Source organism: Panthera onca, chromosome F1 (assembly GCF_046562875.1).
Source record: "Panthera onca isolate mPanOnc1 chromosome F1, mPanOnc1 haplotype 2, whole genome shotgun sequence".
Classification (NCBI taxonomy): Eukaryota; Metazoa; Chordata; class Mammalia; order Carnivora; family Felidae; genus Panthera; species Panthera onca.
Window position 1 is genome coordinate 66,486,741 of NC_138355.1, and position 26,352 is coordinate 66,513,092.

General features: G+C 59.0%; 3 protein-coding genes across 9 annotated transcripts; all 3 read left to right on the top strand.

Moving 5' to 3' along the window:
• The first annotated feature begins 1,202 nt into the window (after positions 1–1,202).
• ARHGAP30 (Rho GTPase activating protein 30) lies at positions 1,203–17,120 on the top strand. Of its 2 annotated transcripts, none has more exons than XM_060644511.3 (12): positions 1,203–1,417; positions 6,707–6,809; positions 9,059–9,203; positions 10,145–10,227; positions 10,386–10,493; positions 11,051–11,178; positions 11,918–12,089; positions 12,168–12,271; positions 12,358–12,435; positions 12,995–13,396; positions 14,342–14,607; positions 14,699–17,120. In XM_060644511.3, the coding sequence occupies exons 1-12, from the start codon at positions 1,321–1,323 to the stop codon at positions 16,331–16,333; spliced, it is 3,321 nt and encodes a 1,106-aa protein (XP_060500494.3). In that variant the 5' UTR covers positions 1,203–1,320; the 3' UTR covers positions 16,334–17,120. The 2 variants fall into 2 exon arrangements, with proteins under 2 accessions (XP_060500494.3, XP_060500496.3); XM_060644513.3 differs by having other exon boundaries at positions 14,342–14,436.
• A 945-nt stretch (positions 17,121–18,065) lies between these two features.
• On the top strand, positions 18,066–23,725 carry USF1 (upstream transcription factor 1). 5 transcript variants are annotated; one of them, XM_078440594.2, is made up of 11 exons: positions 18,066–18,203; positions 19,959–20,051; positions 20,454–20,503; positions 20,666–20,781; positions 21,117–21,218; positions 21,462–21,657; positions 21,881–21,968; positions 22,104–22,162; positions 22,292–22,386; positions 22,631–22,759; positions 22,843–23,725. In XM_078440594.2, exons 2-11 carry the CDS (start codon positions 20,044–20,046, stop codon positions 23,032–23,034), a joined length of 1,035 nt encoding a protein of 344 aa, XP_078296720.1. In that variant the 5' UTR covers positions 18,066–18,203; positions 19,959–20,043; the 3' UTR covers positions 23,035–23,725. The 5 variants fall into 5 exon arrangements, with proteins under 5 accessions (XP_078296720.1, XP_078296719.1, XP_078296722.1 ...); XM_078440593.2 differs by lacking the exon at positions 18,066–18,203 and adding an exon at positions 18,215–18,949; XM_078440596.2 differs by lacking the exon at positions 18,066–18,203 and adding an exon at positions 18,219–18,949 and having other exon boundaries at positions 22,945–23,725.
• A 236-nt stretch (positions 23,726–23,961) lies between these two features.
• On the top strand, positions 23,962–25,361 carry TSTD1 (thiosulfate sulfurtransferase like domain containing 1). 2 transcript variants are annotated; one of them, XM_060644517.2, is made up of 4 exons: positions 23,968–24,101; positions 24,259–24,381; positions 24,908–25,070; positions 25,165–25,361. In XM_060644517.2, exons 1-4 carry the CDS (start codon positions 24,026–24,028, stop codon positions 25,214–25,216), a joined length of 414 nt encoding a protein of 137 aa, XP_060500500.1. In that variant the 5' UTR covers positions 23,968–24,025; the 3' UTR covers positions 25,217–25,361. The 2 variants fall into 2 exon arrangements, with proteins under 2 accessions (XP_060500501.2, XP_060500500.1); XM_060644518.2 differs by lacking the exon at positions 24,259–24,381 and having other exon boundaries at positions 23,962–24,101.
• Positions 25,362–26,352: the final 991 nt, after the last annotated feature.

Sequence of the window (26,352 nt, forward strand, 5' to 3'; positions counted from 1 at the left end):
GGCCTCCGGGTCACTAGCTTGGGGCTCTTTTGGCAGTTTTGGGGGGGGTGCTGGGGTTAGATACGGTCCACCGTTGCCTTGCCCACCAGAAACACACTCAGCCAGAATGCCTAGATTTTGTACCCAAGCCCCACTTGGCCCGAAAACAGCTGGATTTCACCCCCTGCTCCCTGGCCAGCTCAGGACTTTGGATGTGGAGCCCAAAGATCTGGGGTCCTAGTGTGTACATTTTGTGTAAATATGTGCATATTTGTATATAAAATGATATTCTGTTTTTAAATAAACAGATAAAAGCTGTTCTGCCTGGTTCCTGTCTTGCCCCTGAGCTGTGTAAGCCTTGAACAACTCGATTTTCCCTCTGCATCGTCCTCCCTGTGGCCCCGAGTAGGGCAGGAGGAGAGAGCATGTCTGTGGCTGGGAGGTAAAGGGGAAAGACGTGTCCCCGCCAGACCCTCTGCCGTCTCCGAGTCCCCGGGTCCTTCTGGGACAGCCGGCGCCCTTGTGCGCCCTGTCGTCAATCCTGTGTCGTGCCCCAGCGTCACCAAAATGGGCCTGGGAGGCAGAATGCTGTGCACGCTCTTTCCAGACAAAGAAGCTGGCCCTCCAATGAGTTCCGTGGAAAGAGCTGGAAGGATTAGAGATCACCTAGTTCACCCCCTTCCTTGTCACATGTGTGGAAACAGGCTCAGCGAGGTAATGTGACTCGTCACAGGCCCGCCAGGGGCCCAGCCTGGCATCCACCTGGGGGCTCCGCACGGCCCTGTGCCACCTCGCTCTCAGGCCGGCCCCCTGTCTCCGCCTCGGAACCCCGAATTCTGATCTCCGAGGGTGTCAGCCACCTGCTCACGCCCCAGGCGCCGCCACCCCACCCCGGGGCTCTGACATCACCTCCCCTTGACCAATGAGCGAAGTCCCAGCGCTGGGTTGAGGATGTGAATGTCGGCTGCCTCCCCCACCCCAGGCCCTGTGGTTGCAAAGATGCTCTAACAGGAAGCGGGTTTGAGGAGCCACACGGCTTCCTGCTCCCCCAGGGCTGAGCAGGGCCGGAGGGGCGAGTGCCAGCCTGGGCCACGAGACACAACTTCTTGCCAGGGTCCTGGCGGCTTCCTCTTCCACGGCCGCTTCCGTGTGGCCGGGGCCCCCAGAGGCGCGAGCTGCGGCCCGTGGCCCAGGCCACCCTCCACCCCGCCCTGGTTCGGAGCCCTGCCCCCTGGGGCCGGGCCAAGCCCAAAGACTGGCTTGGGATCCTATGGGGGACCGGTAGGGCAAAGGTCTTGGGGGGCAGAGAGGTGGCTGGGCCAGGACCTGGGGGCTCCAGCCATGAAGTCTCGGCAGAAAGGGAAGAAGAAGGGCAGCTCCAAGGAGAGGGTGTTTGGGTGCGACTTACAGGAGCAGCTGCAGCGTTCCGGCCAGGAGGGTAAGGAGGTGGCTCAGGGCTGCTGTTGGGTGGGGGGCCCGGAGCCTCTCCAGCCCGGTCCAGCCTCAGGGACGGAGGCAGCTCCCAGGTGCCTGTGGCGAAGGGGCAGTGGCTCGGGGTCAGCGCCCAGGCGGCTGTCAAGCAGGTGCGGCAGGAAATGTGGCTCGGCGGCCGAGGAGACAGGGGAGCCCCCTTGTGTAACTACCTGTGGGTGGGGAGGCCGGAGAGCTGGGAGACCGAGAGGCGTAGGCAAGAGACAGGGGAAGGCATCACTGCTGGGGACGGGAGGCGGCGGGACAGGGCCAGGAGACGAATGGCGAAAGGGCCCATGGACGGGCCTTGGGTCTGAATGAAAGGGGACAGGAGAAGGGTGCCAGGAGAGTTTGAGGGTGGCGCTGGGGTGCACGGGGGTTTCCTGGTTGGAGGAGAGCACCCCAGGGCCGTGGTCGCAGGGCTCGGGGCCCTCTGCAGCCTTGGCGGGCCGCAGGTGAGGGTGTGGGCTGGCACCTCCCTCTGCCAGTCTCTGTGACTCTCCCTGTGCAAAGGAGGAGCGGGTTTGGGTTGGGAGTGGAGGGGCGAGGGCAGAAGCGGCTGAAATGTGGGCTGCAGGAAGGGTCAGAGAGATGCCCCGAGGCTGGTCGGAGGGCAGGGGTGCAGGGTGCAAGGAGGTGGGCGTGGGGCCTGTCGGCTGCCTCCCTGAGTTCCCTGGAGGGGCTCGGAAGCCAGCAGGACGGGGGACCACTCGGGGCTCATCCCCGCATGGAGTGGCCACTCACAAACTTCGCCTTGATTTGAAATTGAACACAGGTATCCCGGCTTGTTTGTGCCCCTCCGAGCTCCTCCCAGAGAAGGGCACGATTTCCACCCCCCCCCCCACCCTACCCCACCCCAATCTGTCATTTCCTCTTCTCCCCTCTGGGTTGTGGTGCCTTCAGTCAGGGAGGGTGATGGTGGTTCCCGGCTCATTTCCTGCTCTTAGCCCCGCCCCCTCATCCCCAGACACCTCCTTCCCCTTTTCTCCTCCCCCAGGGGCCCCCATCCCCACCGGCCTCCGTTCAGGGAAACCCAGGGCCCCAGAGAGTCTTAAAGAGCTGAAGTCCCGAAGGCTTTGCTCTGCCTTTCTCTTCTCACCGTGAAGAGCCTGACTGCCAGCACAGGGCTGACTCCTTTACAAGGGATTCCTCTTGAGAATGATGACTTCTGGGCCAAGCAAGGGCCACATGATCCAATGGGGCTGATGTGCTTCCAGTTCTCTGCAAACCCTCAGTTCAGTCTCCTCATCCTGGGGCTGCCCTTCCCCGTGGCCCCCCCCAGCGCCATGTTGAAACATGGAACCCCCAGCGGGCCCAGACCCCACTCCTGTATCCCCTCCTGGCCTGTCTGCATTCCCAGCAGGTGAGGGGCATGTTCTCTGGAAGGTTGCTGGGGCCTGGCCCTAGTGAGACCCAGAGGAGGAGAGGAGCACCCGCTTCCCTTCCCCAGCACCTCACCTGAGCCCAAGGATGGAGTGATCTCGGGCCCCTCTCCCTATCCACCCCTTCCCTGGGCACAGACAGGTGGACAGTGAAAGGTCAGAGAGAGGCTGGTGATGGCTTCTCTCTTCAACCCAAGACTCATGGTCTGTGTTTCTGCTTCATTTATCCTCCCTGAGGATCTTGGTTTTCTCCATCTGTCTTCACTCTGTCTCAGCACCCTCTCCCAGCTCCTTGCCCCGGGGGCCATCTCTTCCTTCCCCAAGCCCTACCTCTACTGAGTTCTTCCTTTTCCTAACGTTTAGCTCTTTGCTACCCTGGTCAGGTAGCACTTCTGATCCTCGAAGTCTCTAAATTCTGGGCCCTCCTCTCGGACCCCGCCTCCGTTCCCCGAGGTCTCCAGCCCTTGACTCCATCACCTCAGCCCTGTCTCTTACTTTCGTCTCTGATGCCATGGCTCTGATCTCTATTTCCTTGACGCTCCCCCCGCCCCGCCCCGTCTCTCGTCTCTCGGCCTGTTATCTCTCCTTTCATCTCCATGACCCACCTCCTCCGTGGCTCTGACTCCTTAGGCTCTCTAATACCTTCTTTAAGGGCCTTTTCTGGAGATTCAGAATCAACAGAGAAGGGCAGGATGGGGAGGATCTGGCTTGGATGTAGTTCATGTGAAAAGGACCTAGGCCTTGGGTGACAGCGGACTATCTATGAGTCAATGGAGTAATATGGCGGCCAAGAGAGTTGGTGTGGCACTAGGCACCTGAGGAGGGTCCACCCCGTTTCTTCAGTGCTGGGAACCTGAGGTCAGGGGGCCCTGGCAAATGGGCACAGGTCGTGGAAGGATAGATGGTGAACTGTAGGGCCAGGACTAAGGTGAGGCAAGAGAGGTGACCAAGGCGCAAAATTTAAGGAAGCCCTCGACCTAGGGCCACCACAGTACCCAGGGTGCCCCTTTCTTTTTCCCTCCCCCTTCCTTCCTTCCTTCCTTCCTTTCTTCCTTCTTCCATCCTTGCTTCCTTCCTTCCTTCTTCTGTCCTTCCTTCCATCCTTCCTTCTTTCCCTCCTTCCTTCCTTTCCTCCTTCCTTCCTTCCCTCCCTCCTTCCTTCCTTCATTCCTTCCTTCCTTCTTCCTTCCTTTCCTCCTTCCTTCCTTCCTTCCTTCCTTCCTTCCTCTCTCTCTCTCCCTCCCTCCCTTTTTTAAAAAGTTTATTAATTTTTTTAGTACTCTCAATGTGGGGCTCGAACTTATGACCCCGAGATCAAGAGTTCCATGCTCTTCTGAAGGTCGTGTTTGTGCACAGTTGGCACTTGCACAGGTCTAGGAATGGGTGCTTCCGTAAATTCTGCACCTGGGCCTTCCTTGTCTCACCCAAGTCCTGGCTCTGGGGTGGGGGTGGGGGACAAAGGGTGTGGACACCAGGCCACATGAGGAGGGTTTACAATAGTGAATAATGGGTTTATTGATTATTTCCTTCACTCTGTATTTCTCTAATTAATTACTTCATCCCACCAAGAACTTGGGATGGATGATTCCAAAAGCTAACACTTTACAAAAACATAGAATAAAATGACCGAGGGAATTGGGTTGAAGGGGGAATGAGAGGAAGGTCAAGATCCGTGCCCAGAAGCGCGTATCGGGCGATTCTACACGGTTTCTAGATGTGGGCTCTGAGCTTCCTGGTAACCAAAGAGGTGAACATAATCAGGTCTAAGACTCATAAAGCCCATAAGGAAAGAAAAAAAAAAAACCAGATGGCTGAGGAGAGACAGCTTTTCATGACACTGACACGGGAGAGGGATTTCTCTAGAAAGTCTTGGTGAATCGAACTTAGTGTTTTGTCTTGGGCAATATTCTCTAGTTCAACCTCCAGGGGATGTTAGTCATCCTCATACCTGATGGCTCTCTTCCCCGAGTCATCAATACACCATTATCGAGCACCTGCTGTTTCCACCCCGTGCTAGATGCCGGGGAACATGTCACTGGTTTTCAGAGGTGGAGACGCAAAGGAAACCAGTGATAACGAAGTGTGGTAAGTGCCACGATACAGATACAAGCAAGGGGCTCAGAGTTGGAGGTGATCTTTGAGGCGTGTTTTGGCGAACGCATTGGAGTTCACCCGTCAAAGACAGAGGGAAGGGTATTTCCAGGCAAGGGAACGACACGAGTTACGGGGCCAAGGCGTGTTCACGGAGCAGCAAAAAGCCGGATCCTAGGGCTCGTCGGAGAGGCAACCGGAGCCGAGGCTGGGAGAGCAGCTGGGCCCGGCCGTTGCAGGGCCTTATGCACCAGGCTGAGGGGTTTCTATTTTATCCTCCATCTGTAGGCCGAGCAGTGAAGACTGGGCTGAAGCAAAGTGTTTATGGAGCAGAAGATTTAAGGCAGGGAAAGCTTTCGCAAGAGAAATACACGGCCTTCTGGAGACAGGGTTTCACACAGGGCGTTGGAAGATTTCCCGAGTCTGAGACATCATGTCAGAAAACATGAGGGATGTCGGGGCGCCTGGGGGGCTCAGTCGGTTAAACGTCCGACTTTGACTCAGGTCATGATCTCTCGGCCCGTGAGTTCGAGCCCCGCGTCAGGCTCTGTGCTGACAGCTTGGAGCCTGGAACCTGCTTCCCATTCTGTGTCTCCCTCTCTCTCTGCCCCTCCCCTGCTCATGCTCTGTCTCTCTCTCTCTCTCTCTCTCTCTCTCTCTCTCAAAAATAAATAAACGTAAAAAAAGAAAAAAGAAAACATGAGGGATGTCAAAATCAGTAACATTCTGTTTGGGTCTCAGAGAGGGTGCACACACACACACACACACACACACACACACACAGAACCGGTCGCACTTAGATCTTGTCCTTCAGGAGCTTACGGTCTGGCAACAGGGGAGGGGCCCCAGGGTGGGAAAGAGAACGCGACTTTTGGCACCCCTGGATGGGAATCCTGGCGCTAGCTGGTAATGCTGGGCACTCGTTACTTCTCTGACCCTCTGCAGAATGGGGACTAGGATACCTAACGCACAGAGCTTGGCACATCGCTGCTTCTCTCCTGCCCCGACCTGTGTGCAGGTTTGCCGCGATCTTGTGCGCCTTCCTATGACAGACCTACTACGCACGCACTGGCCTCCTGGCTTGACAACAGTCCCCGTCAGCCCTGCGCCTTGTGGGTCCGGACAACTCATGCTCCTTCATTTTCTATAGAGTGTTAAATAAACGTACTTTCCTTGTTTTTTTAAGTTTAGGTATTTCCTTTGAGAGAGAGAGAGAGAGAGAGAGCGGGGGAGGGGCAGAGAGAGGGGGGAGAGAGAGAATCCCAAGCGGGCTCCACGCTGTCGGCACAGAGCTCGATGTGGGGCTCGGACTCACGAACCGTGAGATCGTGACCCCGGGCCGAAATCCGGGGTCAGACCCTTCCTTGACTGAGCCACCCAGGCGCCCCTAAATAAATGCACTTTCGAGACCCGTCCTTTTACTCCGAGTCTCCTTCCAAGCAGACTGCTGCCCCTTCGAAGATTCTGGGGTAGCAGGTAGTAATTACAGAGAGACAGATTTCAGCTCAACAAAAGGCAGAACTTTCCAGCAGGAGTGGGCGGTCTGGACAGGCAGTGTGCTCCCCCCTCACCTGGGGCATTTTTGCAGACTCTCTGGACCCAATGGACGGAGAGACCGGGGGCTGAGGTCCTCTGAGCCTCCTTGCGACGGGTTGCTATTCCGCGAGCTCTGCCTTCGGTCTCCCCCAACCCCTGTCCCCAATGCTTCCATCTCTCAGATCCCCTGCGGTCTCTGTCCTCCCAGGCCTGCTGATCTCTCTTCTCTGTGTCATCTGTGTCCCCAGTGCCACAGGTGCTGAGGAGCTGTGCAGAGTTCGTGGAAGAATACGGGGTAGTAGATGGGATCTACCGCCTCTCGGGGGTCTCCTCGAACATCCAGAAGCTCCGGTGAGTCAGGCAGGGAGGGGAGGGCTCCGTGGGCCCGGAGGGGCGAGGGAAGCGGGGAGAAGGAAGCGTGGACTCTGGAGTCTCTCCTCGGGAGGTGCATGTCTCCACTCCCATATACGCCCACCCAGTTCTAAAAAATTGCATATAACTCGTACACCATAAAACTCACTATTTAAACGTGTACGACGCAGGGGCGCCTGGGGGGGCTCAGTGGGTTGAGCGACCGACGTCGGCTCAGGTCATGATCTCACGGTCTGTGGGTTCAAGCCCCGCGTCGGTCCCTGTGCTGACAGCTCGGAGCCTGGAGCCTGCTTCCGATTCGGTGTCTCCCTCTCTCTCTGCCCCTCCCCCGCTCTCTCTCTCTCTCTCTCAAAACTAAACAAAAAAAATAACACTAAAAATAAATACGTACGACTCAGCGATTTTTAGTACATTCACAAGGCCAGGCATGCCACCATCACCACTCATTCCGGAACATTCATCAACCCCCAAAGCACTCGCTCCACATTTCCCCTTTCCCGCAGCCTCTGGCAGCCACGGGTCCACCACCTGGCTCCGCGGGCTTGCCCGTTCTGGACGTTTCATACAAACGGAACCGTATTACCGTACCCTTTCGCGTCTGGCTTCTTTACGTGGTGGACCGGCAGGGGCTCGTGCACGTTGTCGCACCTGCCGCTACTTCATCTCCGTTTCCGGCTGAGTAAGCCATCCGTGTGCGGCTCGACCACATTTGGTTCATCTGTACATCGGCCGATGGGCAGTGCGCCTCTTGGCTGCGAGCAACGGCGCGGCCTCGAACGTTCGCCTGCCGGTGTTGGTGCCGATGTGCGGCTTCGGTTCTCTGGGGTAGACACGTGGGAGCGGGCTTGCTGGGTCGCATGTCGAACTTTTTAAGGAGCTGCCGGACCGTTTTCCGTGGCCGGGCGTCAGTTCGCACCCCCAGCAGCCGGGCACGAGGGCTCCAATTTCCCCGCATCCCGCCGGCCATCCCAGCGGATGTGAAGTCATGTTTCACCTGGGTTCGCATCTTCCCTAACAGCCAATGACGCCGAACATCCTGTGTGCTTCTCGCTCACTTGTAGATCTTTTTATTTTTTAATTTTTTTGAGGCTTAGTTATGTTTGAGAGAGAGAGGGGGGGGGGGGGACAAAGTGTGAGCAGGGGAGGGGCAGAGAGAGGGAGGCACAGCATCCGAAGCAGGTTCCAGGCTCTGAGCCGTCAGCCCAGAGCCCGACGCGGGGCTCGAACTTACCAGCCGAGCTGTGAGATCGTGACTGGAGCTGAAGTCAGATGCTTAACCGACTGAGCCACTCAGGCGCCCCTCCCTTGCTCGTTTTTTTTTTTTTTTTAAGTTTATCCATTTACTTTTTGAGAGAGAGACAGAGAGAGAGCCCAAGTCGGGGAGGGGCAGAGAGAGAGGGAGAGAGAGAGAGAGAGAGAATCCAAAGCAGGCTCTGTGGTCAGTGCGCAAACCCGGTTGCAGGGCTTGAACTCACGAAGCCATGACATCACCACCTGAGCCGAAATCAACAGTCAGATGCTCAGCTGACTGAGCCACCCGGCCACCCCTCCCCCCACCTCCCCGCCTCGCTCATTTTTAAATTGGGTTATTTGTTTCCTTTGAGCTGTAAGGATTCTTCATACGGTCCAGATACTAAACGCTCCGGCAAATCTACGCTTCGCACATGTTTTCTTCCGTTCTGTGGGTTGTCCTGGCTTTCGTGACACTGTCCTCTGACGCCCAAAAGTTTGTCACGTGACGCTCCGTGTATCTGTTTGTCCTTTGGCCGCTTGTGCTTTTGGCGTCTTATCTGAGAACCTGTGGGCTGTAACCACGAAGGGTTACACTTACGTTTCCTTCCAAGATCTGCGTCCCCTCCACCTTTTCACGAGCCCAGAAGCACGTGCAGGCGCACCCCTCCACCCTTACTGGCTCGGACGCCCCCCTGCCTTGCCGCTCACCCCCCGCGGCTCCATCCCCGACGCGTCTCCCTGTGCCCGCACGCACGGGTCCCTTTCCCTACCCACCCGGCCGCCTGCACACCCCCCGGGCACCGCGACAGGTGCCCCTGCGTCTGCTGCCTCACGGACACACACGCCCCAACGTCCTCCTCCCAAGTCCCGAGCCTGCTGACCGCTGACCCTGCCTGGACCCACCCGCACAGCCCCCGCCTCTCCCACTGCCCCCCGCCTCTCCCACTGCCCCCCCACGCCCCTTCCCCCACGCCTCACACTCCGCACCTCCCCAGGCAGGAGTTTGAGGCAGAGCGGAAGCCGGACCTGCGGAGAGATGTTTACCTGCAGGACATCCATTGTGTCTCTTCCCTGTTAAAGGCCTACTTCAGGGAACTTCCAGACCCTCTGCTCACTTACCGGCTCTATGACAAGTTTGCTGTGAGTTGAGAGGCCGGGGGGGGGGGGGGGGTGGTGGCGGAGAAGACGAGGCTGAGGGGTGATCGTCCTGGCGCCGATGTCCCAAGTGGGTGTTCACGGCCGGACAGAGTGCTGATGATCCCGAATGACAGAGACCACGTGAAAAGGAAAAGACCCCCCCCCCCTCCCGCCAATCTCCCCCCTCTTCTCTTCGCCTCCCCTCCTTCCCTTGGGGCCTGCGGCTCACGCACGGTGCAGGGACGAGGCTGGGGGACGTAGAACCCAGGCGGAGAGCAGAGGGCCCTGGGAAATCACCTGGGCCAGAGCTTCCCTCCGTGGGAGAGAAGGAGAACCCTTCTTAGACGTCAAAACTTGTCCCGGAGCGCGCCTCCACCAGCGGACCGGATGCTGGACAGCTTTTGAGTGAGGGAACCCGGGACAAAAATGCTATCTTGAGTTCAGTAGCATTTAAACAGTGAGTTGCATTTTGTCGAGCACGATAGGGTTGTAGGAGCCGGGAGCAGCGGCCCACACAGTTCAGCCCACGCCGGCCGGACCGCGTGGGCGCAGGCCTCCCTGGGCACCTCGGAATAACTCCACGGCCCCTGGAACACCCGCAGGGAGGGACCACGGAGGTATTCCTGTACCGGAGCGGCACCGGGGGAGGAGGCCAAGGCAGAGCGGCAGGGAGTTGCTCGAGGTCACAGAGCTCTGGGGTGGCAGGGCTGAGACCCAGCAGCAGGTGCCGTGGGCCCCCCGAGCTCTGGGCTCTGTCTGCTCATCGCGTGGCTTCCGAAGAGCTGGGCTGGGGGATGGGGTGGGGTGCAGCACAGGCTCTTTCCGACGGTTGGGCTCAGTGCTCCGAGGAGTCAGCAAGGGCGGCGCGGGCCGGCTGACCTCCGAGGAGTCAGCAAGGGCGGCGCGGCCGGCTGACCCGGTTCTTGAACCTTCCTCCCCACCAGGAGGCCGTGGCAGTGCAGTTGGAGCCAGAACGTCTGATCAAGATCCTCGAGGTGCTTGGAGAACTCCCTCTCCCAAACTACAGGTGCGTGGGGTTCCTCCCTCCCCAGAGGGCCGCCCCGCGCCCCACGCAACCCTGGGGCGTCGATTTGTCTCTTTCCTTCCGGCTCCCAGACCTCAATCCGACCCCGGCCCTGGGCGTCCCCTGTGTGACCCCCGGCCCACAATGCCCCCCTTCTGCAGGACCCTGGAGTTCCTCACGCGGCACTTGGTGCACATGGCCTCGTTCAGTGCTCAGACCAACATGCACGCCCGCAACCTGGCCATCGTGTGGGCCCCCAACCTGCTGAGGTGGGCACATGTGCGAGCAGCCTGGGGGCGGATCCTGGCAGAACCCAGCCCCCAGAGGCTGCCCCAGGAACGGGCGTGGCTGTGGGGGTGCCCTGGGGAAGGGGTGAGGCCTCCTAGAGCCCGGTGAGAAACAGGGGGTTTCCCAATTACGTTGAGCGGGACGGGGCTTACCCACTGGACACGAGGACTTGTTCCTCTGGTGCCGTGTCCCCGAGCTCAGAGTCCTTGTTGAAGGTGTGTCGAGCAAACGTCTCGTGGTCTATTGGAGATCTGGCCTGTATATCACCCCCCGTGGTGTAAGGCAGACCATGAGAAGTCCTGAGAGTCATTATAACGAGGCACCCTCGCGTGCAAAGGTTAGAGATGAATTCTGACGGGAGTAAATTCCCAGAGGGCTTCCTGAAGGAAGGCATTTGAGGCTTGCATCACGCATGTGGTTTAAGAGGTGGGGATGAGGTTAAGGGCACGCAGGGGAGGGGGGGTGGGGGTATTTTTAGGGAGAATTCAGACGGGGAAGTGTGGTGGGGCTGGAGGGGAATAATTCCACGTCTCCACAGGTCTAAGGACATAGAGGCCTCGGGCTTCAATGGGACAGCAGCCTTCATGGAGGTGCGGGTGCAGTCCATCGTGGTCGAGTTTATCCTCACGCATGTGGACCAGCTCTTTGGGGGCGCTGCCCTTTCCAGTGAGTGTCCCTCCCAGCCACCACAGCACCACCGTCTGTCTGGGGAGTCATGTCAGGGTCACAGGGGGCCTCAGAGGCCACCTCGTTCAGTCTCCCCGTTTTGCAGATGAGACAGCTGAGACTCACAGCTGTGGTCACATGGAGAAAATCCTGGAGAGGTGATGGCCTAGTCCGTCCTTGAGCAAACCTCTCCTGCATAGCCTGACCTTCTAATCACCATCCTGGCTCTCGGGGCCAGTGACCGATCATTCCTACCCCAGCCCACCTGGCCGGTGGGCTGGGATCTCCTGACCCTTGTCCCCGAGGACGCCCTCTTGAGGAGCCAGACACAGAGGGTCTGTCTCCCAAGGCCTCTGAGTATATCCTTAGCCTGGCGGTCAGTTGGTGGGTGGGAGGGTGCTACAGGGAGCTGAAGCCCTCTTTCAACTCTTTTAAAAAAAAATGTTTATTTTATTATTTATTATAATTATTTATTATTAAAAATTTTTTAATATGTATTTATTTTTGAGAGCGAGAGAGCGAGACAGAGTGTGAGCAGGGGAGAGGCAGAGAGAGAGGGAGACACAGAATCCAAGGCAGGCTCCAGGCTCCGAGCCGTCAGCACAGAGCCCGACGCGGGGCTCGAACCCACGGACCGTGAGCTCATGACCTGAGCCGAAGTCGGATGCTCAACCGACTGCGCCAGCCAGGCGCCCTGTCATCTCTGTTCTTGGCCGGCCAATTCCTCTTCTTTCCCTAGGTGGTGAAATGGAGAGTGGATGGCGATCACTTCCAGGGGCCCGGGCATCAGGCAGCCCCGAGGACCTTATGCCCAGGTCCCTGCCCTACAATCTGCCTAGCATCCTGCAGGCTGGTGATGGACCCCCGCAGATACGGCCCTACCACACTATCATTGAAATTGCGGAGCACAAGTAAGGTCTCCTTCCTGGCCCTCCTCCCCGACATTGACCGCCAGGCTCCAACCCCAATGATTTCTCCATTCCTTCCAGGAGGAAAGGGTCTCTGAAGGTCAGGAAGTGGAAATCTATCTTCAATCTGGGTCGCTCTGGCCATGAGGCCAAACGTAAACTTCCGCGGGGCGCTGAGGACAGAGGTGAGTCTGGAGGGACGTAGTGGGGGGGGGGGTGCTCTGCTGAAGGCGAGCAGGACCCTGGCCCTACAAACATTCATGTCTTGCAGAGGACAAATCCGATAAGGGGACTTTGCGGCCAGCCAAGAGCATGGACTCACTGAGTGCTGCGGCTGGGGTCAGTGATGGTGAGTACAGGTGTGCACGTGGTGTGTGTGTGTGTGTGTGCGTGCGTGTGCGTGCGTGTGCGCGCGTGCATGAAGAGGCTGGCGAACACCTGCGTGTGCGTGTGTGGGTGTCTCTGCAAGGGAATAGCAGTGTTACGGATGAGACCATTGTGTGTGCACTCCTGCGTGTTTGTGTGTCTGTACACGTGGCTGTGTGCTCGCTAATTTCAAAGAAAAATATACACGTAATGCGTGCTTATTATACACCAGCCACAGTACCCGATGTTGGGTTTACAATAGTGAGTTGATCATCTGATCAACAGGTGTGTTCAAATGAGCGTCCAAAGGGGGAGAGAGCGGGGTGTGGGTTTGTGGGGGGGGCAGGGACGGCCGGAGGGACGGAGGGGGGGGTTCCTAAGTAAGTGTCACTGTGGAAGGTTCGCAGCGGTGGCCAAGGGAAGCCGGGCCCGGTGCCTTCCAGGCTGTCCTAACTCTCAGGCTTGAGAAAGCAGGGCCCGCTCTCCAGAGCCTTCCTGAGGTGTCCGGGCCCCTCTGCCGCCCTGCGCTCTCTCCCGCACAGAGCCGGAGGGGCTGGCGGGACCCAGCCATCCCCAGCCGAGCGCGTTGCTGCAGGACAGCTTGGAGAATGACTCCGTGGAGGCGGCGGAGGGTGACCGGGAGCGGGAGCCGGAGGCGCTGGGCGGCACCAACTCTGAGCCTGGCACGCCGCGGGCCGGCCGGTCGGGGATCCGCGCCGGGAGCAGCAGCCGAGCAGAGCGCTGTGCTGGAGTCCACATCTCGGACCCCTACAACGTCAACCTCCCACTGCACATCACCTCCATCCTCAACGTGCCCCCAAACATCATCTCCAACGTCTCCTTGGCCAGGCTCACCCGCGGCCTTGAGTGCCCCGCCCTACAGCCCCGGCCAAGCCCTGCCTCTGGCCCGGGTCCTGGCCCCGGCCCCGGCCCCGGCCCCCCAGGTGAGGCCCCGGGGATTTCCCAGGCCTGGGAGAAGGGACTAGAATTCCAGGCTGAAGCTCTGATGCAAGGTATCTGTCCCGAGAATGGCAGACGCCTCAGTCCTCAGGCTCTGGGTGGTCACCTTCGGCTGCCTCCCTGACTTCCAGGTTGGGGGAGGGGGGGATCCGGTAATATTATCAGGTTCTGTGAAATCCACAGAGAGAGGACCCCCGGCAGTCTTCAGATCACTGATATACCCGAGACTGGGAGTCCGGGTCAGACTCAGACAGTAGGGATCACGGAGTACAAGGCGGGGCTGTGTAATAGACGCTGGTGGTAACATAGGATTAACACCAGTCGCTAACATATATTGAAGGTTTACTGTATGCCCTGGGCTGTGTTAAGGACTTTGCAGGCATTCGCTTGTTTTCTTCTTTTGCGATCTTACGACACCGTCATTGTTGCTGTGCTTCTGTCACAGCAGTGGGACTGGAGACCTAGGTTAAGTTATTTGCCATGGAGTTAGTTCAGGGGTTCTGAAGACTCACTGATGAGAAGTATTGAGGCAGCACAGGGCAGCGGGGAAGGACTCGGGCTACAGAGTTAAGTAGACTTGGGTTCAAAATTGGGCCGTGCCACTCACTGTTTGCGTGACCTTGGACAGACCTCTCTGGGTCTTGCTTTCCTCGTGTGTAAAATGGGGACAAATACCCTACATTATCGGGCTGTGTCGTGGGGGGAAGAAATAAGACAGTGCACTGTAAAACGTACAGGATGGTGCCTGGCACCTGGTGGGAGCGATAAGCCAGTAGGTAGGGATGCTGGTCTGAAAGCATTGGCCACGGACCAAATCTATGCCGGGGGCGTTGGTCCCGATACGGTAGCAAGGCTAGGAAGATCCATTTTGTAAAGGGTCAAGGCTGGTCTTGACCTGTGTGTTCCTGGGACTACCTTTCTCTCAACAGATGAGAAGTTGGAGGCAAGTTCGGCCGCAGGTCCCCCGGCTGACTGTGGCCCGGCGGACGTGGCCCCTGCCCTGGAGGACTGCCTGTCCCAGGAGGTGCAGGATTCCTTCTCCTTCCTAGAGGACTCAAGCAGCTCAGAGCCCGAGTGGGTGGGGGTGGAAGATGGGGAGGTGGCCAAGGCAGGAACTGCAGGAGCAGCCTTCTCCCCTGGGGAGGACGACCCTGGGATGGGCTACCTAGAGGAGCTCCTGAGAGTCGGGCCTCAGGTAAGAAGGAGCTGTGCTGGGTTTGGGGTGCCGGGGAGGCCAGAGGGTGGGCAGGGCCCCCTGGTCCTGAGCCACGGTGCTATGCCCGCAGGTGGAGGAGTTCTCTGTGGAGCCGCCCCTGGATGACCTGTCTCTGGACGAGGCACAGTTTGTCCTGGCTCCCAGCTGCTGTTCCCCGGACTCTGCGGGCCCCGGGCCTGAAGGAGAAGAGGAGAGTGGGGAGGAAGTCTTCCTGAGTGCCTACGATGACCTAAGTCCCCTTTTGGGGCCCAAACACCCAAACTGGGAGGGTCCAGGGAGCCTGGAAGAAGAGGCAGCAGGATGCAGGGGACGGGGGGCTCCAGGGCAGGCTGAGGGAGAGCAGGCCTGCCGGGAAGGTGGGGAGGACCGGGAGGCTGAGCCTGAAGGCAGATGGGACGTCCCAGAGGAGGCTGAGGGGAGTCTGGAGAGCGAGGTGGAGGATGGAGAAGCAGGTGAGGGAGGAGGGAAGGCTGGGGAAAGCCAGGAGATGATGGTCAGTGTGAAGGAAGGGGGTGGGGAAGAGCCAGAGGCCAAGGAAGAGGAGTCCCGTGGTGAGCAGGAGGAGGGCAGCATGGAGGAAGCTAAGCGTGCGGTGGGAACAGGAGGAGAGCAGGGTAAAGACGAGGAGAAAGAAAGGAAGGAGAGAGGGGAAGAGGCTGAGGGAGGAGAGGAAGCCGAGGTACAAGCCAGAAGGGACCCGGAGTGCGGGGCCCAGGAAACCCAAGTTGCCAAGGGGAGCTGGGAAGCTGTACACAAACAAGAGGCTGTCGGAGGCAGAGAGGATGAGGCCAAAGGACAGCAGGGGCCTGAGAACCAAGGGGCAAGAGAAGCCCAAGGAGGTGGTGAAGACGGCAGAAGCCCTGAAGCAGCAGCTGAAGGAGGAGCAGGGAAGGTCAGCGAGGGACAGGAGAGTGGGGACGGGGAGCGTGAGGGAGACCAGAGTGCTGGAGGTGACCGTGTAGAGAAGGACGCCCTTCCTGAAGGGTCACACGCAGAGCCCCTGGAGGTTGGCAGTGCCGAAGAGGGCAACCCCCAGTCCTCTGAGGCAGAACAGGCGGTCCCGCAGCCACCCCGGCCACAGGAGATGGAGCCCGGGGGGCCGCTCGGTCCAGAGGGCTGCAACCCGTGTCCCTGTCCTCTTGGCTCAGCTGGTGGTGTGGGCATGCGCCTGGCTTCCAGCCTGGTCCAGGTCCAACAGGTCCGCTCTGTGCCTGTGGTGCCCCCCAAACCACAATTTGCCAAGATGCCTAGTGCGATGTGTAGCAAGATCCACGTGGCACCTGCAAACCCATGCCCGAGGCCTGGCCGGCTTGATGGGACTCCTGGGGAAAGGGCTTGGGGTTCCCGAGCCTCCCGTTCCTCTTGGAGGAACGGGGGCAGTCTTTCTTTTGATGCTGCTGTGGCCCTGGCCCGGGACCGCCAGAGGACTGAGGCTCAGGGAATTCGGCGGACCCAGACCTGTACGGGGGGTGGGGACTACAGCCTCGTCCCCAGAGCCTCCCCGTGTAGTGTGATCCCTGCCTATTCTCGGCCACTTAGCTGCCTGGAGCTCCCACCCGAAGAAGACACAGAAGGGTCTGGACACCGGAGTCGGCTTAGTCTGCCCCCCCGGGAACCCCAGCCCCCCGACCCTCTTCTGTCCCCCCAGCGCCGATCATATGCGTTTGAAACACAGGCCAACCCTGGGAGAGGTGAGGGACTGTGAGTAGGACCACAGTGCTGGGCAAAGGGGACAGTAAGTCGTCTTGAACCTCCAGATTCCCAGACCGGCTGTTTCTCCTGCAGCCTGAACGGCTGGAGTGTCCAGCACCATAGGCTTTGACCCTCCAGCTTCTCTTTTCGACTGTGGGAAGCATTGCCTCCGTCGGTTTACTTGAGCTTGTCTCAGACACAAAGCACTTATCCCTTAGGATATTCCCAAGGAAGTCACCGAGGTCCTGCTACCAAGGAGCGGGGTCATTGGTCAAAGGGAACAAAGAGTAGGCAGAAAACTTAAGAGGTTTCTCGAAGTGAAGAATGAAGAGGGAACTCCAGCTAAGTTCCTGCCTCCTCTGGGGCCGGGCACTTCCCTTCATGGAAGCCCAGGGTGGAGGAGGGGAGGGTGGGGCCAGGTCAGAGGCTCTCACACATCAACACTTCCGAGTTGCCCATCCTTATTCTGTTCTTGGACCCTTGGGTACCTCCTGACTCTCCTAGCTCCAGATTAGGAGGACCACGTCAAGGAAGCTCTCTGAAGTCCTCAAAGTGTGTTGGGAGGGACTGGCTCCCTCTCCAGCATCCCCACCCTCTGCCTCCAGTCACCGTTAGGAAGAGAGATCTTCTGCAGATCTCCCTGGCTTCTCCTTTTTCCTTTGGAATAACTTCCTCCTATTTCAAGGAAGGGGAATAGCATAACTCAGGCCCTGGGACTGTTTCTCCAGACAGGCTGGGAACAGATGTTCCATCCCAGTAAGAAGCAATCTCAGAATAAAAGTTGTACTTTTATACCTACACAGCGTGAAGCCTCGTGTTTTTTTGTTTTGTTCTTTTTTTTTTAACTAGAGTCTTAGGTGACGGGTATTACATTTTCATATTTGGCAAGATGTCTTCTTGCTGTTGCTGTTAGGGTGCTCTTCCTCAGTTGTTGTCAAGGAGACCTGTGGCTAGAAACTAGAGCTGGGTTCATGGTGGTCAGGAAATGGGGAAGAGAAACTTTTATTTACATAATGCTCATGACCTACCAGTAGAGGCGAGGTATTCTACGAGCATAACATCTATACCCTTGATTTTACTTAGTCCGTATAACGATTCGGTAAGTTTGGTATTGGTGTCTCCATTTTACAGATGAGAGAACTGAGGCTAATTAAGCCAAAAGGCTTGCCAATGTTCTCAGCGGTAAGAAGCGGCAGAGACAGGTTTGAGATCCGAGTTTGGCTCCAGAGGCTAAACTCTTCTGATCACACCACACTGCTCCAAATCCATTAAGAGTAGGTCTTAACTAAGAAGGAATGGGAACCAAGATCCCTCTCACAGAAACTGAGGGCCTCACAAAAACTGGAAGTTCTGGGGGGGGTCTTTGGGTGAGCAACTGCTGACGCTACTACAAAGGAATATACCCAAATCTATCTTCGTCTCCAGTGGACACCAAAAAAGCGTCCCGACCCAAGATGGCCTCCCAAGTAGCCCTTGTTAAAGATGGCGCCTCCGTCCGACGTCTCTCCCTTGATCTAAGCCAACCTCCCTCCCTTCTGCCCCTAAAAACGCCTTGTCCAGCAGAAAGATGGAAGCACGCATCAGTCGTCGTTCTCCCGTTCTTGCCGAATGCCGCAAATACTCCAGTGTTACTCTCCCCGGGCCCCAGGAAGTGACTTCTTCTATGCCCCGGCGACAGCCCCACCCAACCGCTCCTTTCCTCAAGCGGCATCGACCGGAAGTGGGGCCGCTCAGAGCCTGGGCGGGTCGAGAGAGACACTTCCGCCCCTCAGCAACATGGCCGCAGGCCGGGAGTGCGCATGAGCAGCCGTCCATGGAGCTCTCCGAGTCCGGAGAGGGAGAACACGGTCGGGGGAGATCGGCGGCTGAGGCGGCCTTGGCCGGTGAGTTCGGGACGGGACGCGAGCCGGGAGTCTAGGGGCTGGGTGGGCCGGCAAGGCAGGGCAGCGTGGGTTTTGTTCCCGTTTTCAGGTGGCGGACCTCCCGGGGAGGAAGCCTTTGTTTTGCGGGAGGGGGCCGAGCCCGGTTCTTTCTCTCCCGCCCCCCTTTGTGGGCCGAGCGCACTCCCCGCCCCCGAGCGCGCGCGTCCCCGCCCTCCTGCGCTGCCTGCCGCGGGGCCGGGACCGCGGGCCCGCCGAGCCCCGCGCCCTTTCCGGGCCGCCGAGCGCAGCGCCGGGCCGCCGAGGGAGCGCGGCGGCCGCCCGGGCTCGCGGGCTCCCGGGCTCGCGGGCTCGCGCCTGCTGGCTGCGGGGCCTGCAGGGACGCGCCGCGTTCTTGGGCAAGGTCGGGCGCCCGACTTCTTTCGGGACTTGGTCGTTCTCCCCTTTGTGTCCAGACGTAGCAGGGGCTCTTGCCGGGCCCCGCTGGCCCGAGCGTGCACGCCACAACATCCCGCCCGCGTTTCCGTGTCGCATCCCCTAATGCTCAGGAAATGCTTCCGGATGTCCAACTAAGATTTGAATAAGCGGCCTGACCCCGTTGCTGGGTGTCCTCCGAGGCTGCCCCTGGCTGACAGCTGTGGGCGATAGAGACGCCTCCTGTGCCCTGCGGTCTCTTCCATCGCCTCCTCCTGCAGTCAGCGCAGCAAGCCTCGGAGGGGCACTTCCTCCGTAGGTTTGGGGATGGACAGGTAGGTGGTCCCGAAACCCTGGTCCTACTTCCCCTTAGGGACTGGGATCTTCTCGCTGCGCTGCTTCCTCCGGACACTTTCGCTTTCGGTTCTTCTTTTTTTTTTTTTTCTTCGCCCTTTGTTTTTGTTTGTTTGGTTGGTTGGGTTTTTTTTCTTCTCTTTTCGGTCAATACTTTCCTTCGATGCGGGCTTTTCAGTCATCCGCTGAAGATTTCCCTTGGGTAGGAGAGGTTTGGGGGACCTTTGACAAAAAAGCTTACCCTCTCGTGCGGGGATCGTTTTGTCGTTTTGTACGTGTAGCTGTATCTTTCTGGAGACATTTGTCTTCTCCGCTCTTTGTGTTTCCTGCCCTCCGGCCGGTGTCAGGATCCTAAGGCGGGCCACCTTGCAAATGAGTTCCTTTTCCATTGTCTCTCCTTCCCGAACCTTGAGCCTGGAGTGTTGTTTTTTTTTTTTCCCCCCTTCTTGCTGGGATTCAGTTGATCTGGAGTTGTCATGGCAACATTTTAGCAACCCTGTTGTTCCACGGGAAGGCTTGGTGAAGAAAATAGAAGGGGCTTGTAGATGACACACTTGGACTCTAGGGTCTTGAACAGATGACACAAATCTGGACACCCCGAAACAAGAGCCCAAGGGGCTAAGCAGAATGAGGCCCAGGGGCCACGGATGTTCTTTACGGTTCAGGGAGGTTTGCCAATAGCAGTGGATTTCAGGTGTCCCTTCCTAGATTTGAAAACAAATTTCTTGGTACAGAAATTTCTGTGGCCGAGAAGCGGGAAGAAGCATCAGTGCCCACGTGACTTGGAGTGATCGTGGAGGGCCGAGGAGCACTATTTGTAGAGTTACTTTTTCAAATACTGTAGCCCACCTCTCAGCATCAGAACGGGGGGAAACTGTCCCCTGTAGATGACTGCGCTTTGTTCCTGGCTGAGTCTTCATGGAGCCTGGCTTCTTGAAACAGGCTGTTCAGTTTCCTGGCCTCACCGCAAACTCCCTGATTTTCTACCAGGACTTAACACTCTGGCCTGTGAGGCGGGAGATACAAAGGCTTCCAAAGAAGGACCAGCTCCTTGGATGTGCCCCCTTACAGAGAGATGAAGGGGTGAGTGAAGAAGAGGTAGGGTCTGGGGCGGGAGGTGGGAGGCCGGGGAGGACGCACAACGGCTGAGAGCACTGGCTCTGGAGTCAGGCAGACCTGGATTCCGGTTTCAGCTCCATCACCTACTAGTGTTGTGATCTGGCTCCCCATCTACAAAACGCAAGTGACGCTGCTTAGCTCATCGTGCTGTTCTTAGTATGAGCTAAAATAACGCGTGTTCAGTGCTGAGTTCGGTGCTACGCACACACAATAAACACTCAGTAAATACCAGTTAGATTGTTATTCTAACCTAACCCGGCATCTGTTGGGAAGGCCATGGGAGTTTGGGAGCCACATGTAACTGGGTCAGTGAGCTTTTTATTCACTTCCTGCCTTATTCCCCCCCCCCCCCCCCATCACAAACAGGCAGCAGAAAACAGCTGAAGCGGAAGAGGGGACAGTGCAGATTCAGGAAGGTGAGTGGTAGAAACAGACCTGAGACCCAGAGCCCATCGTGGCCCCTCCCTGCCCCCCCCCCCCCCCCCCCGCGGGCGCACCTCCTGTGCACCCTTGTCCTTCGTGGAACAGGGGGAGAAAGTCCATACCTCGCAGAGTTTTCCTTCGCTCTTTTAATTCAGGAGCGGTGGCAACTGGGGAGGACCCCACCAGCGTGGCCATTGCCAGCATCCAGTCATCTGCCACCTTCCCTGACCCCAACGTCAAGTACGTCTTCCGAACTGAGAATGGGGGCCAGGTAAGGGAGGGGGCCAGGCGCCTGCAGGTGTTACCTGGGGTTGGGGTTGAGGGAGGTAATCGAACCCTCAGGGGGAGACCTGGCTTGGAGGTGGGGGTGGGGCGAAGGTGTGGACCCCTGCGGGGTGGGGAGGGGCTTGGAGGATGAGGTTTGGGGTAGGGATTGGGGGCGTGCTGACACTTCTGGGGAAAGAGGGGAGAGTGGCTGAATCTCTGTCTCTGACGCACTCTTGTTTTGGGGCATTATCTGAGAGAAGCTTTACGAGGGTCCTGGGGTCCCCAGCATTTACTCTCCTGCTCTCCCTCCCCACCGCTTCCCTTTCCTCCTGCTTCTAGGTGATGTACAGGGTGATCCAGGTGTCTGAGGGGCAGCTGGATGGCCAGACTGAGGGGACTGGCGCCATCAGTGGCTATCCTGCCACTCAGTCCATGACCCAGGTACCAGGGTACGGGCTGGGGAGGGGGCCCAGGGCTCCGTGGAGGAAAATGAAGCTGAGCCCATGGGCTGGGGCTGGGGCTGGGGCGGTGAGGCACCTGGGGCTGCTTTGTCCCAAGGTGCTAGGTTCTCCCTTTCTCGATATTTCTCCCTCCTTCCTCTCGGGGATAGGAGCTGTGCAGTGAGTAGTTCGGTGGGAAGTACCCGACTGTCGTTGAACTTTGTTCTCATGTTCCCTTTCCCAGGCGGTGATCCAGGGTGCATTCACCAGTGACGATACGGTTGACGCCGAGGGGACAGCTGCCGAGACGCACTACACTTACTTCCCCAGCACTGCCGTGGGCGATGGGGCCGCGGGTACCACCTCGGGGAGCGCGGCCGCGGTTGTCACGACGCAGGGCTCAGAGGCACTGCTGGGGCAGGCGACCCCTCCCGGCACCGGTGAGACGTGTGAGGGTGCGGCTGGAGGGACAAGGCTGGGGGCAGGAGGCCTTTCCTCATGACCCCCTAACGATCGCTAAGACCCGGGCAGGCAGTGAGTCTGGGGCTGCCCTTCCAGCAGGAGGAAGTGTGTCCTTCTTAGAGGATCCTAGGGCCTTGGCCTCAGAGCTCGATGAGGTTCCTGGTCCCACGTCCTGACAGAACCGACCCCGCATCTTCACAGGCCAATTCTTTGTGATGATGTCGCCACAAGAAGTGTTGCAGGGAGGAAGCCAGCGCTCCATTGCCCCAAGGACTCACCCTTATTCCCCGTGAGTGACCCCTGGTTCTCCTCGGCTGCCGTGGTGTTCTTGATCCCCGCCAACTCCTGTGTCGTCCCCTAACCCCACCTCCAATCTTCTCTCTCGTCCTTCCCTTACCCTGGCCGCCCTGGGCTCTGTCGTCAGGAAGTCAGAAGCTCCGCGGACCACTCGGGATGAGAAACGCAGGGCTCAGCATAATGAAGGTGGGTACTGCTTGGTGGCATCGGGGACAGCGTGGTGTCTGAGCGAGAGAGCTTGGGGAGTTGGACAGGGCCGGGGGGGGGGGGGGGCGGTTCTCACAGAGTCGCCTTGACCTCCGCTCTGCCCCACAGTCGAACGCCGCCGCCGAGACAAGATCAACAATTGGATTGTGCAGCTGTCCAAGATCATCCCAGACTGCTCCATGGAGAGCACCAAGTCTGGCCAGGTCACGGGAGGGCCCCGGGAGTGGGCCGGATGCCTGGGTTCTGTCTCCTGGTATCGCCTGCAGAAATGGTGGCGAGGGCACCCGTGGCAGGAACCCGTGCTTCTCTCTCTCTGAGGTTCCCCGTGTCCTTGTGAAAGGTTACCCCGCCGTCCTTAGGGGAAAACGAGGCCCAGGGTGTGTGTGTGCTTTAGGAAGGCCAGGCAGGGAGCACCTTAGTCCTCATTTTGTTGGCTTCTTCTCGCAGAGTAAAGGTGGGATTCTCTCCAAAGCCTGTGATTATATCCAGGAGCTTCGACAGAGTAACCACCGGTTGTCTGAGGAACTGCAAGGGCTTGACCAGCTGCAGCTGGACAATGATGTGCTTCGACAGCAGGTCAGACCCCTGTCCTCCGTACAGCCCTCCTCGACTCCAGGGCCCCCGAGCCAGTTTGGGACTCCCTCCTTTGGTTTCCATAGAGCGGGCCTCATCCTCTTCCCCTCACTAGTGGATGCCTGAAGAAGGTCAGAAAAGTGCCAACTTTTCTATTTACTCTCCTCATCGCCTCCTTTCCGCGTCAGGTGGAAGATCTTAAAAACAAGAACCTGCTGCTTCGAGCTCAGTTGCGGCACCACGGAGTAGAGGTCGTCATTAAGAACGACAGCAACTAACTATGGGGACTCCGGGGCTTTGGGCCCTACAGCCCCTTTCTGAGAACTACAGATAGCCCAGGAGCAGCAGGCCAACCCCGTGCCCCTTTCCTTCACTGCCCACTTCTGGCGTGGGACCAGGGGGAGTCAGAAGGCGTGGCTTTGAACTGAGGCCCTGTGACCGAGCAGCCTGCAGTGGCCTGAAACACACGCGTGGGCGGGCGCGGACAGCCTTGCCCGGCCCCGCGCCATGCAGCCCCTGGGCCCTTGTGCCCCTCTCGCGCATGCATGTGCTGTCTCCGTGCTGGATACTGGACACACAGAGCCGGGGGTGGGGGGAGCTTGCCCCGTGCTCGCTTAGAGTGCCAGCAGAGGGTCCGCTAACGAGTGATGCTCTGGCCTGCCCCAGGACTCTGGCGCTCTCTTCCACTGGTTCTTCCTCACCCTGGAGCTCAGACGTGCACCTGAGGACTCTGGGGAACAGGCTTTAGCGAGAAGTGGGGAAAAGGATGCTTAGCAGCGGCCGCTGCCCCCAGGAAGAGGAGATTGGCCGGCAAGCATCTAAGGCCTATGCAGAAGTCTCTGGAGCCGGGGAGAACAACAGACGGGGGCCCACTTGGGGCCTTCCCCCTTGTGGGGACGGTTTTTCTTTTACTTTCTTTTCTTTTCTTTCTTTTTTTTTTTTTTTAAAGATAAAATGTTCAGAGCCACATTTCTCTCCCGGTTTTCCTTTTTGTGGGCCCCAGGGCGGAAGGGAGGGGGGCACATTGCACTTTGCCCAGTAAGGGTTGGTCGGCCCAGGTTAGGGTGGGGTGCCACTCCCGTGTTCATGACTCTGAGTCCCGGTGCCTGGGCCAAGCCTGACCGTCCGCGCCGGGCAGTCGGGCAGTCGCAAGAATCTCGGGCCGGCGGGGGTGTCAGCTGTACCGCGCGCGAACAGGTGCCGAGGGGGCAGTTCGGGAGGCGGTGCCTTCGCTTCCGGTTCCGGTCCCGGCTCCGGGAGGCGGGGGAGATGCTGCGGGCACGGAGGGGGCGGCCCGGGGCCGCATTCCTGCTGCTCGCCGTCGCGGCGCGCGCCATGGCCGGAGGTACCTGCGGGGAGACGTGGGCCCTCGCGCCGACCCCCGGGAGCGCGCGGAGCCCCCGGGAGGAGGCGCGGCGGCGGGGGGCGCGGAGGTCCGCGCGCTCTCGCTCCCGGGCTGGGGCGCCGCGCTCCGCTCCAGGCTCTCGTGCCTCCCTCCTCAGCGCCCACGGTCTCGCTCCCTGAACTGCGTTCGCTCCTGGCCTCGGGCCGGGCCCGGCTCATCGATGTGAGATCTCGGGAGGAGGCGGCAGCGGGGACCATCCCGGGGGCGCTCAACATCCCGGGTATGGGGCCGAGGGGACGCCCGCGCGGGTGGCCGAGAGGCCGTGCAGGAGGGGCGTCTAGGGCGGCGTGGGGGAGGCACGGCTGCGGGGGTCCCGCCTTGCCTTAAGCCGCCCGCACCCACCCACCCACCTACCCACCCACCTCCCAACTTCCTGGAGAGACGCTGGTGGGAGGCGGATCCTGGCAGCGGAACCGGCCCTTCCAGTTTGAGCGGATCGCAGGCGGCGAGGAAGGGGCGGACCCGCTGCTCCGCGCTTGACCTCCCCGAGGCCGGGCGCCCGCCCGCCCGCCCGCCGCTCCTCCTCGCCGCAGGGGAGGTGGCCCCCGTTCAGCTGTGTGCGGCCGCCTTCCCGCGCGGGCGGGCCTGCCTCGTCCTTGAGGTTGGGGTGTGGCGTGGTCACCCGGTGTGGTTTGGGGGCGCTCCGGAGACGCGCTCGGGCCGCGGGAGCCAGTCCTGCCGGGCCCGGTGTGAACCTGAGATCGCCAGCTGCCGGCTTCCCATTCTGTCCCCTCGACTCCTCCCAGTGTCTGAGCTGGAAAGTGCCCTGCAAATGGAGCCCGCCGCTTTCCAGGCTGTGTACTCCGCCGAGAAGCCGAAGCGGGACGATGAGAATCTCATTTTCTTCTGCCAGATGGGCAAGCGGGGTTTGCAGGCCACGCAGCTGGCCCAGGGCCTTGGATACACAGGGTATGGGGGAGGTGCGCATCGCCAGCTGGGGGTGACTGGGGACTGCCTCCCGGGCCTGTCCTTCCCTCACCCCCTCCCCCTTTTGTCTCCACAGGGCTCGCAACTACGCAGGGGCCTATAGAGAATGGTTCCAGAAAGAAGGTTAGGTAGAAGGTGGCTTACTGATGGCCCCCTCTCCCTCCCCACCGCGGCCACCGTAACTGCGGGTGGTGGAGGGTCTGACTCCCCAGCTGGCGCACTGCTTACAGTGCTCTGCGCGCAAAAGCATCAAATAAAGACCGTTTACTCGAAGCATTGGAAGCAGTTTGTCAGGTGCACTGCGAACACTCCCAATCTTGATCTAGACTTCACTTCAGCCCTGGGTCCTTCTCCAGCATTCTCTGTCCCCCACCCCCACCCCCACTCCAACCTCCCAACCCCCTGCAGTTTCCTGAGAGGATGATTCTCCTGGAACAACGGTTTTCAGCACATCAGAATCAACTGGTACCTTAAAAAAAAAAAAAAGTTTGGGTCCCCTTCCAGATTTGGAATCTTGGGGGTGAGACCTGGGGAGTGGTGGTTTTATGAGCCCCCGAAGTGATTTTTTTAAGTGTTGTTTACATTTCTTTTGAGAGAGAGAGCGCGGGAGCGAGAGCGGGGGTGGGGGGGTGGGGGGGATGGGAGTCCCAAGCAGGTTCCATACCAAGCATGGAGCCCAATATGGGGCTGGATCCCGCGACGCTGGGATCACGGCCCAAACCGTGAAACCAAGAGTTGGATGCTCAAACGACTGAGCCACCCAGGTGCCCCTCTCCCCCCCCCTACCCACCCCCCAAGTGATTCTAATGTGCAGTCAGGGACCAGAACCACTGCTCCAGAGGGCAGCCGACTGGGGCTTGGCTTGGCCTTGCTGCCATGACTGTTCTTTCCACGTTGTCTGTGACTGCTTTTGTGCAAAATGGCGGCATTGTTGTGACAGGGACTCTATGTTCTTCCAGTCCTAACATTTTTACTATCTAGTCCTTGATGGCCATAGTTTGCCTGCCCCTGCCCCTGCCCTTCGGGTCCCCAGCCCCCACCTCACCTCCCTCCGGCTTCGTCACTGGGTTGAGGAAAGGAAAGGGCAGCTCCAGGCAGTGAGGGACTGAACAGATGTCACCCTTCATGCCTACAGGTGTGTCAAACACAGGTTACAAGTGTGAGGTTACACCAAAGACAGGCCCCAGCTTCTAGCAACACCGTCCTTTGATCCCACGCTGGACTGAACAAAATTTAATTGGTTAAGGAAAATGAGAAACACACA